General features: G+C 43.5%; 1 protein-coding gene across 1 annotated transcript; it reads left to right on the top strand.

Annotated features, from left to right (window-relative positions):
* Positions 1–15,787: 15,787 nt before the first annotated feature.
* Positions 15,788–16,783, top strand: LOC101614471 (olfactory receptor 10AG1-like). Its single transcript, XM_004671808.2, has one exon. It carries the CDS (start codon positions 15,788–15,790, stop codon positions 16,781–16,783), a length of 996 nt encoding a protein of 331 aa, XP_004671865.2.
* Positions 16,784–17,473: the final 690 nt, after the last annotated feature.

Here is a 17,473-nt window from a genome sequence, read left to right as displayed (position 1 = left end):
CTCTGTCTCTCTCACATATGAAAAAAGAAAAAGTTGAGCCTAAGTCATGCACATCTGTAACCTCAGTCGTGACAGGTGGAGTGTGGAGAATTGCTGGGGCTTGCTGCCAGACAACAGCTCCAGGTTGAGGGAGAAACACAATCCCAAGGAAATACATGGATGAGCAATAGAGAAGCTACCCAAATTGCCCTTCACCTCCACATGTATGTGTATGGGGAACACACACACACACACACACACACACACACACACACACACATTTACCACAAATCACATACCACAACAACTCACACATACATATACACACTCATAAATAAAAATTAAAAAATAAAGCTCACTGTTGCAGAAAATAAGGATAAAGAAGAAACCATTTTGCTGGATGTGGTGGCACACACCTTTAATCCCAACACTCTGGAGGCAGAGGTAGGAATATTGCCATGAGTTTGAGGCCACCCCAAGATTCCAGGTCAGCCTGGGCTTAAGTAAGACCATACCTCAAAAAAACAAAACAATAGAAGAAAATCCCATTTGTACTGTTTGTCGGAAAGAGGCATATTTTTTTATTTTTTAAACTTTTGTAGAAGCAAGCCCAAAAGACTGCCTTATTTGTATATGTGTGTATGTGTGTGTGTGTGTGAGAGAGAGAGAGAGAGAGAGAGAGAGAGAGAAAGGGGGGGAGGAGTTGGCACACCAGGACCTCCAGCTACTGCAACTGAACTCCAGACATGTGCACCCCTTGTGTGCATGTGTGATCTTGCATGCTTGTGTCTGTGATTCTGACTTACAGGGACCTGGAGAATTGAACATGGGTCCTTAAGCTTCACAGGCAAGTGCCTTAACTGCTAAGCCATCTCTCTTGCCCTTTTTAAAACTTTTTTTCAGAAAATCTTTGCCAAGACCAATATGTTGAAGGGTTTCCCCTACTTTTTCCTCTAGCAGTTTTAGAGTTTCAGGTCTGATGTTAAGGTCTTTAATCCATTTGGACTTAATTCTTGTAGCAGAGGTCAATAGGTTAAAAAAGAGATATAAAGGAAAGAGAAAGGAAGGAGAGAAAGGAACTTAATAGGTTGGTATTATATACATGTAAGAAGAAGAATAGATTAATAGGGGTGAAAAGGCCCAAAGTGAGGTCAGGGGAAGAGATTGAGTGAAGGAAAGGTGGAGGGAGAGCTAATCAAAATCTAAGAGGATATAAATAAATCATATGGAATCCTCTGGTTTTGGACAGTGGAACACTCAGGAGCCGTAGATCATTGCTAGAAAATTTTCAGTGTCAGGGATGGGATACCTTCCAGTGAGTTGTTGGCCAGGGAGGTCCCTGATGCCCCCAAACATTATAGGCCATTGCCGAGGTCCTTGGTTTCCCACCAGGAATAGATGGTAAGACCCTATTGCTGAAGACTCTACATACTTGGGCCGCAAGGCCACTGAGAAATCCTGCTGGAACTGAGCTGATAACCTCCTCCATGTAGACCAGCTGGAAGAAAGCTGGAAGAAGCCATTCTACATGTAGATCAATGGGAGAAAGAGATACCACCAGTGAAGATACTCAACAGTGGGCATGCAAGCCTTATAATTGGCCAGACAGGCCAAATGAGCCAACGGGTGCAATAGTGCCATGTCTTTTATGGTGGAAACCAACTGCCCTCCAATTGGACTGGAGGCCCATTCCATGGGAGGGAATACATCCTTGATACTGAAAACCTACAACTGGGGTAGTCATGAGCCCTAGGGGTATAACATCTGCTGCTGTCTGGATAAATGTACATATGATGCTTATCAAACTGCCCAGTAAGCACTTCTCTTAATATTCATACCCTTATATTAATGCTACTCTCATTTTAGGTAGAAAATCTTTTTTTCAGATGGCAGTGATTTTGGGATGACTCAGAAGGTATCATAGTGCTGGAAAGAAGTGACTGGCATACTGAGTAACATCTCGATCCCACCTTCCAAGGCTCAGGGTCTAATGCGGAAGAGGTGGAGGAAGGATGTAAGAGCCAAAGGAAGGGTAGGACTCCTTACAATGTGCTCCCTCCAGACATAAAATGGCCTAGATATCCATGACCTCACAGTGCCTGACACTACCTACACAAGACCATCATAAGAGGAGGAAAAGATCGTGACATCACAATAAAAGAGAGACTGATTGAGATGGGGAGGGGATATGATGGAATTTCAAAGGGGAAAGTGGGGGGAGAGAGGGTATTATCATGGGATATATTTTATAAGCATGGAAAATGTTAATTAAAATTGAGAAAAAAACAACTTTTGTATTGTATTGTATTATTTATATGTATTATTCATACATATACTGGAGAGACTCAAGAGTCATCAAGATGACAAGAAGAAGAGAAAGGCTGATGCTTAGCACTACATAAGCCATCTCTGTCGTGCTGCCAGGGCTCAGAGAACACTGCAGAGGCAGCGGGAGAAAATACTGATGCTCATCTCCTACTATCCAGGGAAGCTTCTCTGTGGCAGTCGTGGTGGCAGATGCTGAGGAGCCTCAAGACTCATCAAAGCTGAAAATAAGAGGCCATTGAAAGTTCAACACCAAGTGAGACATCTTTCACATCCTCCAAGGCCCAGGGAATATTACAGAAGAGGGGGCACAAAGAATGTAAAAACCACAGGGTGGGAAGGAGCACTTTGGGGCACTGTTCCCACAACATGAACCAACTGTTGCATTCATGATCTCACAGTGATCGTCTATACCCCCACAAGACCTGCACTGTTATGAGCCCATGCACATGTTTACATTTGACATGGAGGACGGAGGAGGACAGAAGGATCAAGACAGCAAAACAGAGGAAGGACTACCTAGAAAGAGGAGAGTTCTCAGTAGGCAGCAGAAGGAAGAGAACAGGTATACAATCAATTGTAGTGTATTCATTTGTTAAAGTTCTCCAAAAAAAGTTCTGGACTGGAGAGATTGCTGAATGGTTAAAGTACTTGCCTGTAAAGCCTAAAGACCCAGGTTCAGTTCCCTAGTACCCACTCAAGCCAGATGCACATGGTGGCACATGCATCTGGAATTCACTTGCAGTGTCTGGAGGCCCTAGAGCACCCATTCTCTCTCTCTTTTTCTCTAGTAAATAAATATTTTAAAAATATTTTTTATTTATTTGTTTGTTTGATAGAGAAAGCAAGAGGGAGAGAATGGGCACAACAGGAACTTCAGCCACTGCAAATAAACAACAGATGCATGAACCCCCTTGTGCATCTGGCTTACAAGGGTCCTGAAGAACTGAACCAGGATCCTTTGGCTTTGCAGACAAATGTCTTTAACTGCTAAGCCATCTCTCTAGCCCAATAAATAAATATTTTAAAAATTAAACTAAAAAAAAAATTCTCCTTCAAAGATAGACAATTTAGTGGCTTAATTGGATTAGAAATTATTCCAGTGTCTAAAATTTCAATAGGTCTGCTTCTGTTGTGTGTTGCTCCTCCTGTTTCCTTGCATGCCTAGTCATCATTGAGAAGAAAATATTCATGACTACTCTCCCAAGGTGTATAAGATGCTCTGTTCTTTATCTTCTCAGTGCTGAGGTCACAGGCATGCACCTGTATGTCTGGCTTTTATGTAGCTGCTAAGGATCCAAACCCAGTTCTTCACGTTATACTGTAAACATTGTACCCACTGAGCTATCTCCGTGGACCCAGAGGGGGAATTGTTTTGTTTTGAGGCAAGCTCAACTGACTTGCCTTGTTTACGTGAGAGAGCAAGAGAGAAAATTAGTGTGCCAGGGCCTCTAGACACTACAACCAAACTCCAGATGCGTGTGCCCCTTTGTGCGCATGTGCAACCTTGCACACCTGCAACACTGTATGTCTGGCTTACGTGGGACCCAGAGAGTAGAACATGAGTCCTCAGGCTTCCTAGACAAGCGCCTTAACTGCTAAGCCATCTCTCCAGCCCCAGAGGGGGAATATTTACAAAAGGTAGACTCTCCTGCTGGCCACCAGAAAGGATCAAATAGATTTGTTTGAATTGCTTATGGAGAGAGGTGATCTGGAGGACTCTATGTCTCAGATTTGCAAATGCAAAGAACTTAGTTATTCACATACCTGAATAAATGTGGAAATATCAACTTAGATTTGGTTACTCTTATCCACAGATGGTAACAAGCTTGAGTAATGTTTTTTTATTTATTTGTAAGCAGAGAGAGGCGAGAGAAAGAGAAAGAGAGAGAGAGAGAGAGAGAATGGACTCTCTAGGGTCTCTAGCCACTGCAAATGATCTCCAGACACATGCACCACTTTGTGCTTCTGGCTTTACATGGGTACTGGGGAATCCAACTCAGGTTGTTAGGTTTTGCAGGCAAGGACCTTAACCTCTGAGCCATCTCTCCAGCCCATTTCTCCAGTTTTAATGTGAAGAGAAGAGCCATAGCATGGGAAAAGATACATATATCTAACAAAGGGCGTGTATACAGAAGATAAAGGACTCATGGAGTATAATAAGATCATGACAGAATCAGGGCTAAGGAGATGCCCAGATGCTGAAGGCACTGCTTGCAAAGCTGGACGGGCCCGGTTGTATTCCCCAGTAATGACATAAAGCTAGACACTCAAAGTGGTGCATTTGTCTGTCGTTCCTTTCCAGTGGCACTAGTCCACGACACACCCATTTCCATTCTCTCTCTTTCCTTACAAATAAATAAAGAAAATGACAGAAAATGAAGTCCAAGAGCGGGCAGAAGATTTGAATGCTGCCCGAGAAATAATATTCAAATAATGTTAAATAAATGAAGAGACACCAGTTGTATTTGTTATCTAGGAAGGCAAATTCAATCTGAAAACATAAATACACTTGATTATGTACTTCAAATGGGTAAATTTATGATACATGAATTATGCATTTGTTAAAATGAACAGAACACACACACACACACCAAAGTAATGACTATTTAAAACACTGAGAACTCGCAGAGTTTGGCAGAGGTGTAGAGGGATTGGAATTCTGACGTGTGGTGCTCAGCATGTGAACAGAACCCTCTGCTCCGGAGGCATTTGGAGGACAGCACTGAAGAAGAACATATGTATTAATTGTGACTCAGCAGTTCCATTCTTGGGGTGAACTCAGGAGAAATGATATGTCTGCAAGAAAATATACCTATCCCTGAATCATAAGTTTCTGAACAGGAATTTCACAGAATATGAACAAACGGCCAAATACACTTGACTTTCATGTATTTCTTGATTTTGTGTGTGTGCATGCATGCACACACACTGTGTGGTGGGTGTGGAGACCAGAGGACAGCCGCGGGTGTCATCCCTCAGGCACCACCTGCCGTTTTAGAGACAGGGCCTCTTACTGGCTTGGAACTCGACCAGTAGGCTAGACTGGTTGGCCAGCAAGACCCAGGATGCCAGCTTTCCCCACCTCACTTGCACTGACTGGAATGATAAGCATGAATCACCATGGCCAGCTTTTTAAAAACATGTTTTGGGGATCAAAACTTGGGTCCTAAAAAAAGTAAAATAAAACTTGAGTCCTTATGCTTACAAGGCAAACTACTAACTGAGCTATCTCCCACCCCTCCAAGATGCTAACATCTCTAGAAGGCAGAGAATAGATAAAGTAAAGCAAAAATAAGATGAATTTTAGCCATTAGGTGGCTATGAATTTAAAAAGCAGTCCACCTTAGTCAAAAAGACAAATTATCAATTCACACATAGATTATATATATATGTTGGGTCTGCATTATATGTGTACACCCTTTGACTAAGAAATTCCATTTTTTAAATATTTCATTTTTATTTATTTGAGAGAGAGAGAGAAACAGGGACAGAGAGAGAGAATGGGCACACCACAGCCTCCAGCCAGTGCAAACAAATTCCTGATGCATGCACCCCCTTGTGCATCTGGCTTACATGGGTCCTTTGGCTTTGCAGGCAAGCACCTTAACTATTAAGCCATCTCTCCAGCCCAACAATTCTATTTTAATGGAAAAGTATCTGTACCTATACACAAATAAGGCATGTTTTGCCTTACAAAGAGATACAAGAGAAAGCACAAAGATAAATAACTCATGTGAATATCAACTATAATCAATAAAAAGCACCTTAAGTCTTCCCACTCAGGATATTAAGGTAGGGGATCGTTGTGATTTTGAGGTCAGTCTGAGCTACAGAGTGAATTGCAGATTAGCCTGGATTAGAGTGAAACCATGCCTTTAAACAAAGTTTTAAAAACAATGAGGGCTGGAGACATGGTTCGGCAGTAAAAGACACCCAGGTTTCCAGTATCCATAAAAAGCCGGATGCACAAAGTGGTGAGTGTATTTGAAGTTCATTTGCAGTAGCAGGAGGTCCCAAAGAACCCACACCCTCACTCACTCTCTCATAAATAAGGAAAATTGCTTCCCGTAGGTTTGAGAATTACAAGATCACTCTAGAAAGGTCACAGCCAGGGTCACGGCTGGTCTCCTTGTCTACCAAGGTGTCTTGTTCTCAGACTTCAGAGCTGTGGGACAAAAGAGGTTCCCAGAGGTGAACTTGGGCAATCTCTCAAGAATATGAAGAAACTACAGATGCGAGGTGGTGCCATGGCTCAGAGCCAAGTCAGAGTTAACAGTGCCAGTCCATCCCCCAAGCCTTCCTTGCTGAAGCTTATAATGTGTGGGTTCATCTCTGAGGTAGGGAAGCCCCAACTTGGATCTTTAATGACACAGCCTTTTGAGGAACTGGTCTCCCACCAGTTCAGCCTGGTACCAAGAAGGACTCGGCTTCATCTGCTGCTTGAGCACAGTGGTCAGTAGCCAGGTAGGCAGACCTTCTCCAGATGTCCAAAGAGCTTCCATCTTGCTCCTGGGATCATGGAGGCAGAAGTTCACAGGGCACAGCCTAACATACCCACTGATTGCATCAATATTAAAAAATAATAATAAAGTGGCCTGGCATGGTGGTGCACACCTTTCATCCCAGAAAAAACTGGGAGGTAGAGGTAGAAAGATCCCTGTGATTTTTTCAAGGCCAGTCTGAGACTACATAGTGAATTCTAGGTCAGCCTGGGTAGAGTGAGACCCTACCTTGGAAAACCAAAAAACAAAACAAAACAAAAAGTTCTGCTTTGAAGGAAGTAGTTTATTCGGACCCAAATCTGAGTCACCATGGCTCACCAGGGACACGGATTCAAGTTTTCCTGAATGGCATGACCCTCTTTTTGGAAGTTACATAAACTTTATTGTCACAGAACAAGTCAGTCAAAGGTGGGGTCATCACATTGGTGGATTACAACAAGGTAGGATATCTCTTTTATAGTATTCAGATGCCAGAAGTCTGTCATACATCCCAAGAGTTAAAAAACAAAACAAAACAAAACAGAAATTAGTCTCTCTCTGTGTGTGTGTGTGTGTGTGTGTGTGTGTGTGTGTGTCTGTGTGTGAATGTCAGCACATGCATGCCACGGTACGGAGGTCAGAGGACAACTTTCAAATTTGTCTTACTGTCCCACCTCATTTGAGGCAAGGTTTCTCGGAACCTTGCTCTGCTGGTGGTTTTGGCTAGGTTGGTTGTTTTGCTGTGCTCAATGAAAACTGCCAAGAACTTCTCCTGTCTCTGTCAATTTTTTAGTCAGCCTGCTAAGATGTCAGAACTCCACCAACAGCTTCTGGCTTTTTAAAATTAGTTAATATTTATTTATTTACAAGGAGAGAGAGAGAATGGGCATACCAGGGCCTCTAGCCTCTGCAAACAAACTCCAGATCCATGCGCCACTTTGTGCATCTGGCTTTAGTGGGTACTGAGGAATTGAGCCTGGGTCCCATTTGGATGGTGGTAATAATGACACTGTGATTTCAGTGTGCACAAGTTAGCCTCATTTAATTGTGGTGATAACTTTTGGGGAAGGAATCAATTCCTACCCATTGCAGGTAAAGAAATGAAAGGGCATGGGCCAGGTCTGTAGCTAAGTTGACATGCTTAGAGAGCACAAAGCCCTGGGTTCCATTCCCAGCATCCCATAAAAACAAATCCAGGCACACATCAGCAGTTCCAGCATGCAGGAAGTGAAAGTCGGAGGATCTGAAGTTCAAAGTTATCCTCAGCTTTATATCAAGTTTGAGGCCAATTAGGGATACACGAATCCTGTCTCCACAAGGTGTGTGTCGGGAGAGACAGCTCAATCAGTAACGTACTTGCCTTGCAAGCATGAGGACCTGAGTTTGATTTCCAGTTTCCACACAAAAATGTCACGTGTGGTGATCTGTGCTTGAGGTTCCAGAGCTGGGGAGGCAGATACAGGCACACCTCTGGGGCTTGCTGGCCAGCCAGTCTAGACGCTTCGTGAACTCCAGACTAATAAGAGATGCTATCTCAAAGTCTCAAAGCAGACGAACAGTGCTCCTGAGGATGGCACCCGAGGTGGTTTTCTGGTCTCCACATTCGTGAGCGCGGCACACACAGAAACATACACATGCGCACATAAGGAGGGGCTGTGGGGATGCTAAGCAGGTAATGGTGCTTGCTACACAGGCATAAGAGCCTGAGTTCAAGTCCCAGCACTCACATAGAAAGCCAGACGTGACCACACACACCTGGAACCCCAGTCCTGTTGTGGGGTAAAGACAGGAGAATGACTGGGGCTCACTAGTCAGCCAGTCTAACTGAAAAAAAAATAGTGGATTCCTTGAGAGACTCCATCTCAAGGAAACAATGAGTAAGGGCGACAGAGGAGGACACCTGACAGTCACCTCTGGCCTCTGCACACATGTACATGGGGTCACGCATCTGAACACAAATACATTATGTGTACACACACTGCACACATCATACCATACACACCAAAAAAAAAAAAAAAAAAAAAAAAACAACCAATGAAAGCACAGAAGGTCAAGGAACTGGCCTGAGGTCACACAACTAGTTATGTGATGCATCTGGGATTGGAATCCATGTGCCGTGAGTCCTCACCTTACTGATTATCAAACTGTTTCTTCCCATGGCAAGATCATGCCACGAAAAGAAAGTAAAGTGAGCGAGGTCAATAAAATTGTAGCCAACACAGAACTTCCCGTGACTGAAGGAAAGAGATCAGTCCACACCTCGCGAGCCCTTGTGCCATGGTGGTCCCCAGGGAAGAACCCTGAGTGGGGAACTGCCCTTGCCAGCTCCTCACTTGGAAGACAAGAGCGAAACCATGGATGTAATAACACAGAAAGCATGGGAGTTGCTTCTGGGCAGGACATCAGTCACCAAGAAACACGCTCATGTGCAAATCTCACTTTTTTCCCAAATGAAAGTGAGGAGAGAAGTCACATGTCTTTCAATCAGTTCTTTTTGGAACATGAACACGCATGTTTGCCTCTCTTGGCAGTAATATCTGAAGCTCTGTGTTTCAGGTTTTTGTAGAAATGAGCAATGCCTATTTATGTCTAAAAGCCATTTCATATGGGTGCCTGTATCCTACTGAGGAAAGCATAGATACAAGTTCTTTCTTAAAAAGAAAAAAAATTAAGCCAGGAATGGTGAAGCATGCCTTTAATTCATGCACTCAGGAAGCAGAGGTTCGAGGCCAGCCTGAGACTACACAGTGAATTCCAGGTCATCCTGGGTTAAAGTGAAAGTCTACTTCAAACAAACAAACAAATCCCTTTTTTATTGGTAACCTCCCTTCGTATGTACAATGTACCCTGATCATAGACTGCACCCACCCCCCTCTTTTGTCCTCCCTCCCCTATCCCCCTGCATTAAACCCCTTCTTTGCAATTAGTCCCTGTTCTATTTTGATGCCATCATTTCTGCCCTCATGTTATGCAGGACATATACATGCTGGTGGTGTTGCAGTCAGGTTCGCATTGCTGGTAGAAAACACCCAACCAGGAGCAGCTTGTGGGAACAAAGAGGTTTATTTTCATTTACAGACTCGAAGGGAAGCTCCCTGATGTGCATAAACATAAGTATTTAGAAGGCAATTTGATGAGCATAATGTATTTCACCAAACAACAGTAAGTAGCTTCTTTCCTAGGGCTCATGACCTTTCGATCGACAATTTTCACTCATAAACATAATATATTTTGATCACAATCCCTTCCCATTACTTTCTTTTGCACCCTTCCCCATACACCTTCCACTAAATCCCTTCTTTCCAATGAGTCACTCTTCTGTTTTCATGTCTTTTTGCCTTCTCCCATCATCCTTGAAGACATGTTGATGGTCCCAGTACTGTACAGGTAACAGCAACATCTGTACCACAATGAACCTGTAACAACCACCTTGTTTCTGCGAGACATTGTTCTGAAGCCCTCCTCCCCTTCCTTTGGCTCTTACATTCTTTCTGCTACCTCTTCCCACAATGTCCCCTGAGCCTTGGCAGGTGTGAGAGAGATGTCTCATGCAGTGCTGAGCACTTTACTTCACATCTTCTTAGCACTTTGATGAATTTTGGGTGTCCCTCACAGTCATCACCACCTACAAAAAGAAGCTTCTCTGGCCAGGTGTGGGGGCGCACGCCTTTAATCCCAGTCCCTAGGACACAGATGTAGGAGGATCGCTGTGAATTCCAGGCCAGCTTGAGACTACATAGTGAATTCCAGGTCATCCTGGGCTAGAGTGAGACCCTACCTCAATAAAACAAACAAGCAAACCAAAAAGGAAGCTTCTTTGATAAAAATGAGAGCAGCATTAATCTATGAGTATACACATAAATATTCAGAGGGCAATTTGATGGTCACAGCATACTCATTTAGCTAGACAGCAGTAGCAGCTTCCTCCCTAGAGCCTATGACCATTCCAATCATAGGCTTTTAACTAGGTTTCCAATACTGGCATTGTGGAGTGGACTTCTTTCTTGAGAGGGTGGGGAGGAGAGAGACAGCATTAACTAACTGTAGTGAGTTACAGGAAGGAGGAACAGATTGCGGCTGTTTCCTTTGTTATGTTACTTCCATGAAGGGTATCAACAGGCACACATAAATTCACAATAGCCAAAGGGCAAAAGTAATCCAACTATGTATCACTTCCTCTGTTAGATGTTGAGCAAGGGAGGGATACAAGAAATGATCCCAGTTTGAGTAGGAGGATCGCCCCCTAGTGGGAGAAGTAGATCACTGGACCACCTTGACTTGCATGTTTTTTTTCTTTATTACTTATGTACAGAGGCAGCATGTAAACAGCCTTATTTGTACCATCTTAGCCTCCTCCCTGTCCTCCTCCCTCTGAAGGGACCCTCCTCATTGGGGAATGTGGGTCGGGCATTGTGGGGGTACCCATCAGTTATGGGGAAGAGGAAATGTCTCTGTGCGTAATGTCCCAACTTGTGGCTCTAACAATCTTTCTGCCCCTTCTTCCACAAATTTCCCTGAGCCACCTTGGGTTCATTTTAGGTCTACTTCAGTGATGAGGTCTTGGAGCCTCTGTGTCTCTGGATATCTGGTTTGATAGGAGTTGAGTGTTCTCTGTGTCTATCTCCTTCACCCTTATGCTGGTACCAGGTTCACCAAGAAAACAGCACTCTTGCTCATTTCCCTAATTACTGTAAGGCTTCAGCTGGTGCCCTGGTGAGGTGCCATGGGCCAATTCTCTCCTCAGGATCTGCATACATCTGAAAAAGAGAAGCAAATTCCCCAATGGAGAGTGAAATCAGCACCAGATAAATGGGATAACCATTATTGTTCTAGAGAGAATTTAATAGGTGTAGGCCCTCTTGTAGCCCAAGATTGGTGAGAGCTTGATATTGGAGAGCAAATTCATTTTTTGTATATGGCTCTGACTTGTTTCCTGGTTCCAGCTATGGCTTTCACTCCACTGAGAAGATCCATTAGCCAATCCAAGAGCATCTGGTTACCCACCATGGCTGTGCGCCACTATTGCATTTGGGTGAGCATCACGTCAGGTTGTTTGCTGCTGAGTAGCTTAGCTCACAAGTTGCTTGGACAGATGTTGGTCATTTTTCCCCAGTGGCCCATGTAGCACCTTCTGGCACTAGACAAGCTAACTTGCCTGTCTGGGGACTGACTCTATTCCAGGTTCTAGCCAGGTTTCTCCATGTTCTGTACCAACAGCATATGGTATTTTTGGTAGTAGGGTCTTACCACTAACCTTTGGTGGGTCATCAAGTGCTGTGACAGAAATCTGTCTTCTTTGGGAAACCTGTAGTTCTCTCTGATCAACAGCTCATTGCAGATGTTAACCGCATGCTGGTACTGGGAATTACAGGCCAGCACTAAGGGAAAAGAAAGAAGAAAAAGGTAATATAAAAGAGAAGCACTCAAGAGGCAGAGATAGGATTGCTGAGAGTTAGAGGCCAGCCTGAGACTATATAAGAGAGAAAGAGAAGAGAGAGAGAGGAAGAGGGAGAGCAAGAGAGAAAGAGAGAAACAGGAGAAGATTAAAGTTAGTCTCCATCATACCCTCTCCAGGGCCCTTTGATTCAGGTGTTCCTTCTAAAGGACCTGATGAAGGCTCAACATTTTAGTCTGTCTTTCAGGGTATGGGATTTTATGGTACCAGTTCCATCTGGGTCGTTTTGTGCCCCTCCTTACTCTCCCTTCTAGCCCCACCCTCCCTTCTGTCCGGTCCTTGAGATATCCGTTAGGTAAGTCAGCATCTCAGGCAGATTCAGGTTAGGTGCCACAGATGAGTGAAACCATATGACGATTGTCTTTCTGTGATTGGGTGAGTTCGCTGAGAATGATTTGTTCCAAGTTCGACCATTTTCCTTGAAATTTCATTGTGTCATTTTTTCCTTACTGCTGTGTAGAATTCCATTGTGTAGATGTACCACATGTTAGTTATCCATTCATCTAATGATGGACATCTGGGTTGATTCCAGTTCTTAGCTCTTATGAATTGAGCAGCTACAAACATGGAGCAAATCTCTCTGAACTGAGGCATGGAGCTTTTAGGGTAAATGCCCAGTAAGGAATAACTGGGTCTATTGGTAGCTCTATAGTCAACCTTTTTAGGAGTCTCCATATAGCTTTCCATAGTGGTTGTACCATCTTACATTCTCACTAACAGTTGATGAGGGTTCCTATTTCTCCACATCCTCGCCAGCACTTATTTTCATTTGATTTTTTTAATGTTTGCTATCCTTACTGGGGTAAGGTAGAATCCCATAGTTTTTTTTTAAATTTTTTATTTATTTATTTGAGAGCAACAGACACAGAGAGAAAGACAGATAGAGGGAGAGAGTTTTTTTTTTTTTTAACTTGCATTTTCTTGATGGTTAGGGATGTTGAACATTTTCTTAAGCATGTTAGCCATTTGTATTTCATCCTCTGAGAACTCCCTATTCAGTTTGCTGCCCCATTTTGTGACTGGGTTGTTCGACTTTTTATTGTTTAGGTTTTTGAGTTCTTTGTAGATTCTAGAAATAAGACCTCTATCAGTTGCATAGCCAGCAAAAATTTTCTCCCATTCTGTGGGTAATCTATTGGCTCTGCTTATTGTATGTTTGTCTGTGAAAAAACTTTTCAGTTTCATGAGATCCCAATGGATGAGTGATTGTTTAATTCATGAGCTACTGGGATTTTGTTCAGGAAGTCTTTTCCCACTCCTATGTAGTGGAAAGTTCCTCCTATTTTTTCTTCCAGTAGCAGCAGACTTTCTGGTCTTATGTTGAGGTCTTTGATCCATTTGGACTTGATTTTTGTGCATGGCAAGATGTGTGGATCAAGTTTCATTTTCATGCATCTGGTTATCCAGTTTGTCCAGCACCGTTTGTTGAAGATGCTGTCTTTTTTTTCCAGTCTACATTGCTAGGGACTTTGTTGATTATCACATAGCTGTGGTTACTTAACCCAAAGTCCGGGTTCTCTATTCTGTTCCATTGGTCAATAATCTTGTTTTTATGCAAGTACCATGTTGTTTTTGTTACTATGGCTTTGTAATATAGCTTTAGATCAGGTATGGTGATGCCTCCAGAGGTGTTTCTTTTGCTGAGGATATGCTTGGATATTTGAAGCCTTCTGCCTTTCCATATGAATTTTGACATCATTTTTTCTATCTTTGTGAAGAAAAATGTTGAGATTTTTATTGGCATTGCATTAAATCTGTATATTGCTTTTGGTATGATTGCCATTTTCACAATGTTAATTCTGCCTGTCCAGGAGAATGAGAGGTCTTTCCATTTTCTCAAGTCCTCCTCAATTTCTTTCTTGAGTGTTTTTATGTTTTCATTATGTAGGTCTTTCACATCCTTAGTTAATGTTATTCCAAGGTATTTTTTGTTGCTGTTGCTATTGAAAATGGGACCATGTCACTAATTTCTTTCTCTGTATCAAATTGCATGTTTTACCTAAGATGCCATGGAGTGGCACAGAAATATACATGGTGAGTTTCCAAGATGTTAAACTAGGGGTTCCCTTAATATGAATCATCTTTTTACATTTTATTTTTTTATTTTTAAGGTTATACTCTTCTTAAAATTATTTTTATTTATTTATTTTCAAGCAAAGACAGAGAGGCAAGCAGAGCAAATGGGCATGCCAGGGCCTCAAGCTGCTGCAAACAAACTCTAGATACACATGTCACTTTGTGCATCTGGATTTATGTTGGTACTGGCGGATTGAACCTGGGTCATTAGGCTTTGCAAGCAAGTGCCTTAACTGCTGATCCATATCTCCAGCTTCTAAGGTTATACTCTTATATCCCTTATGAACCACTCCTGTTACTTAGTTGGATTATTGCTATTCACTGTGGGGTTATGAAGGTCTCATTCAGTCTCAGTGTGTTTGTGGAGTGCCTTGAGATACTCCTACCAACCTTTGGCTCTTAAAATCTTTCCATTCTTTCTTCTGCAATGTTCCCTCAGCCTCGGTGGATATGTTAGAATTCTGATTTAATGAGTTCTATGTAGCCTCTGGATTTCTGCTGTGATGAGATGTCTTAATGAGAGAGAGAAATAGAGACAATGTGTGTGTGTGCCAGGGCCTCCAGCCCCTGCAATTGAACCCCAAACACATTTGCCACCTTGTGTGCATGTACAAACTTGCATATGCATCACCTCATGTGTCTGGCTTATGTGAGACCTGGGGAATCAAACATGGGTCCTGAAGCTTCCCAGACAAGTGTCTTAGTTGTTAAGCCATCTTTCCAACCCTGCTTTGATGAGTTTTGAGTGACCACAATGTCTGTCGCCATCTTCCTGTAGGTGGCTGTCAGTCTAGCAGTGAGGTCAGTGCTTGTGTCATCATTTCCTCTGCAACGTCTCTTGGGCCCGAGCAGATGTGGTACAGGTGACACAGACTGTATATGTCAAAGTTGGAAGGTTTCATATTTAAAAAAAAAAACAAAACAAACACTTGAAATTGGAAATAGCCTGGATCAGCTGCCTCATTTGGGCAGAATACCCATTTCTCCATAATCTCTACCATTCTCCATTGCACCCCACCTGGCCAAATTCTCTTACATATATATCTTCTGTGTTACCTTGGGTATTTGAGCTTAGGTATCTTGGGAGAAGGTAAAGAACAAGTGTGGGTTTAATAAAGAAAAACTGAGTATCTTCTCCAGATGCAACTCACCTTGTGACTTTTCCTCATAAGTGCTTGCTATGCTTATAATCTTTTTTGAAACATTTTATTTATTTATTTGAGAAAGAGAAAGAAGGAAAGAGAGAGACAGAGAGGGGGAGAGAATGGGGCACCAGGGCCTTTAGCCACTGCAAATGAACTCCAGACACATGTGCCAATTTGTGCATATGGCTTTATGTGGGTCCTGGGCAATCGAACCTGAGTCTTCAGGCTTTGCAGGCAACCACCTTAACCACTGAGCCATCTCTTCAGCCTGGTTTATGTTCTTCCCGTGCATTTTCCTTGTCCAGGTGTTCTAAAGGCAGACCATGACCAATCTCTCGACAGTGTCTGTATTCATCCTCCAAGGCTTCTCCAGTATCCCTGAGCTACAGCTGCTGAGCACAGCCATTTTCCTTCTCATATACTTGGCTGCAGTTCTGGGGAATGTCTCCATCATGTCTGCTGTGATCCTGGACGCCCGTCTACACATGCCCATGTACTTCTTCCTCAAGCATCTCTCCCTGGTGGATCTCTGTTCCACATCCACCACCCTGCCCCGCGCCTTCGTGGCCACGGTTGTGGGCTCCAAGGAGATTTCTCTTTCTGCTTGTGCTTGCCAGCTCTTCACCTTCATCTGCCTTGGCTCTGTGGAGTGTTTTCTCATCACGTCCATGGCTTTTGATCGATCTCTGGCCATCTACAGGCCCCTGACGTATGGGGCAGTCATGAATCCTCAGGCCTGTGTCTGTCTGGTAGTGGTGGCCTGGGTTAGTGGACTCTTCTTCTCTGCCTTCCACACTGCCAACACTTTCTCCTTGCCCTTCTGTGGCCCCAATGTGATTCAGCACTTCTTCTGTGACATCCCCCCACTCATGAACATAGCCTGTGCCAACGCAAAAGCCCATGAGGCTGCTGGATTTGCAGTCAGTGGCTGCATCATTATGACCTGCTTGGCCCTCACTGTCCTGTCTTACATTCGTATAGTGGCCACTGTGGCTCAGATCCCTTCAGCAGCTGGCCGCCAGAAGGCCTTCTCCACATGCTCCTCCCATCTGGCTATGGTGCTCCTGTTCTATGGGACTGGGGGTTCTGCCTACATGCAGCCCACAGCCCACTACTACCCACTGCAAGGGCGCATGGCTGCTGTGTTCTACTCAATCATCACGCCCACCCTGAACCCAGTTATCTACAGCCTGAGGAACAAGGACATGAAGAGTGCCCTGAGGAAGCTCTACCTTCGGATGACATCTTGGAACCTGGCATCTAGCCATGGGAGGGACCAGAAATCCACCTATAGTCTATTTCCCCCAGAGTCATGCTGAGTAAGGGCTCCAGAGACCACCAGGAAGACAGCTGGTGCTAAATAAAGTTGTTAATAAGATTGACATCAGGGCTGGAGAGATGGCTTAATGTTTAAGGTGCTTGCCTGCGAAGCCTAAGGAACCAAGGTTGACTCTTCAGATCCCACGTAAGCCAGATGCACAAAGGTGAGGCAAGTGCAAGTTGTACATGCCCACTAGGTTGCCCAAGTGTCTGGAGTTCAGTTTCAGTGGCTGAGGCCCTGGCACACCAATTCTGTCTCTCTCTCTAAAATTAAAAAAAAAAAAAATTGACAACAAATTTGGATGACAAGAAGCTACACAGGAGACCACAATAGATGTCTAGATAAAATAAAGAAATATCCAATGTGCATTGAACTCAAATAGTACCATATGCAAAAGAAAATTGAAAAGATGACAGATAGGCTGTCAATCCCATGATTACCTGAGATCCACACCTGGGTCCCTGGTATATGCTGTCTGTCTGTGAGCATCTGGCTCCCTCTCAACCACTAGATCTCAGTTGTAATGTCACCTCCTAGGTCCTTCTTAGCCTTCCCACCCAAAGGTCTTCTCTCTGTGACTCTCCACTCCATCATCTTTTCAACATCAACTCATTATCAAGTATGTTTTATCCCAACCCTTTCCCCTTAGCATAATCTCTTGAGGAGGTGTCTCTGTTTTCTTCAATGC

The sequence above is a fragment of the Jaculus jaculus genome, chromosome 14, assembly GCF_020740685.1.
Source record: "Jaculus jaculus isolate mJacJac1 chromosome 14, mJacJac1.mat.Y.cur, whole genome shotgun sequence".
In the NCBI taxonomy this organism is placed as follows: Eukaryota; Metazoa; Chordata; class Mammalia; order Rodentia; family Dipodidae; genus Jaculus; species Jaculus jaculus.
This window is presented reverse-complemented; position numbering and strand designations above follow the sequence as displayed.

Bases quoted from the DNA above. Each gene is read 5' to 3' on its own strand.
- LOC101614471 (XM_004671808.2), top strand. From the start codon at position 15,788: ATGACCAATCTCTCGACAGTGTCTGTATTCATCCTCCAAGGCTTCTCC.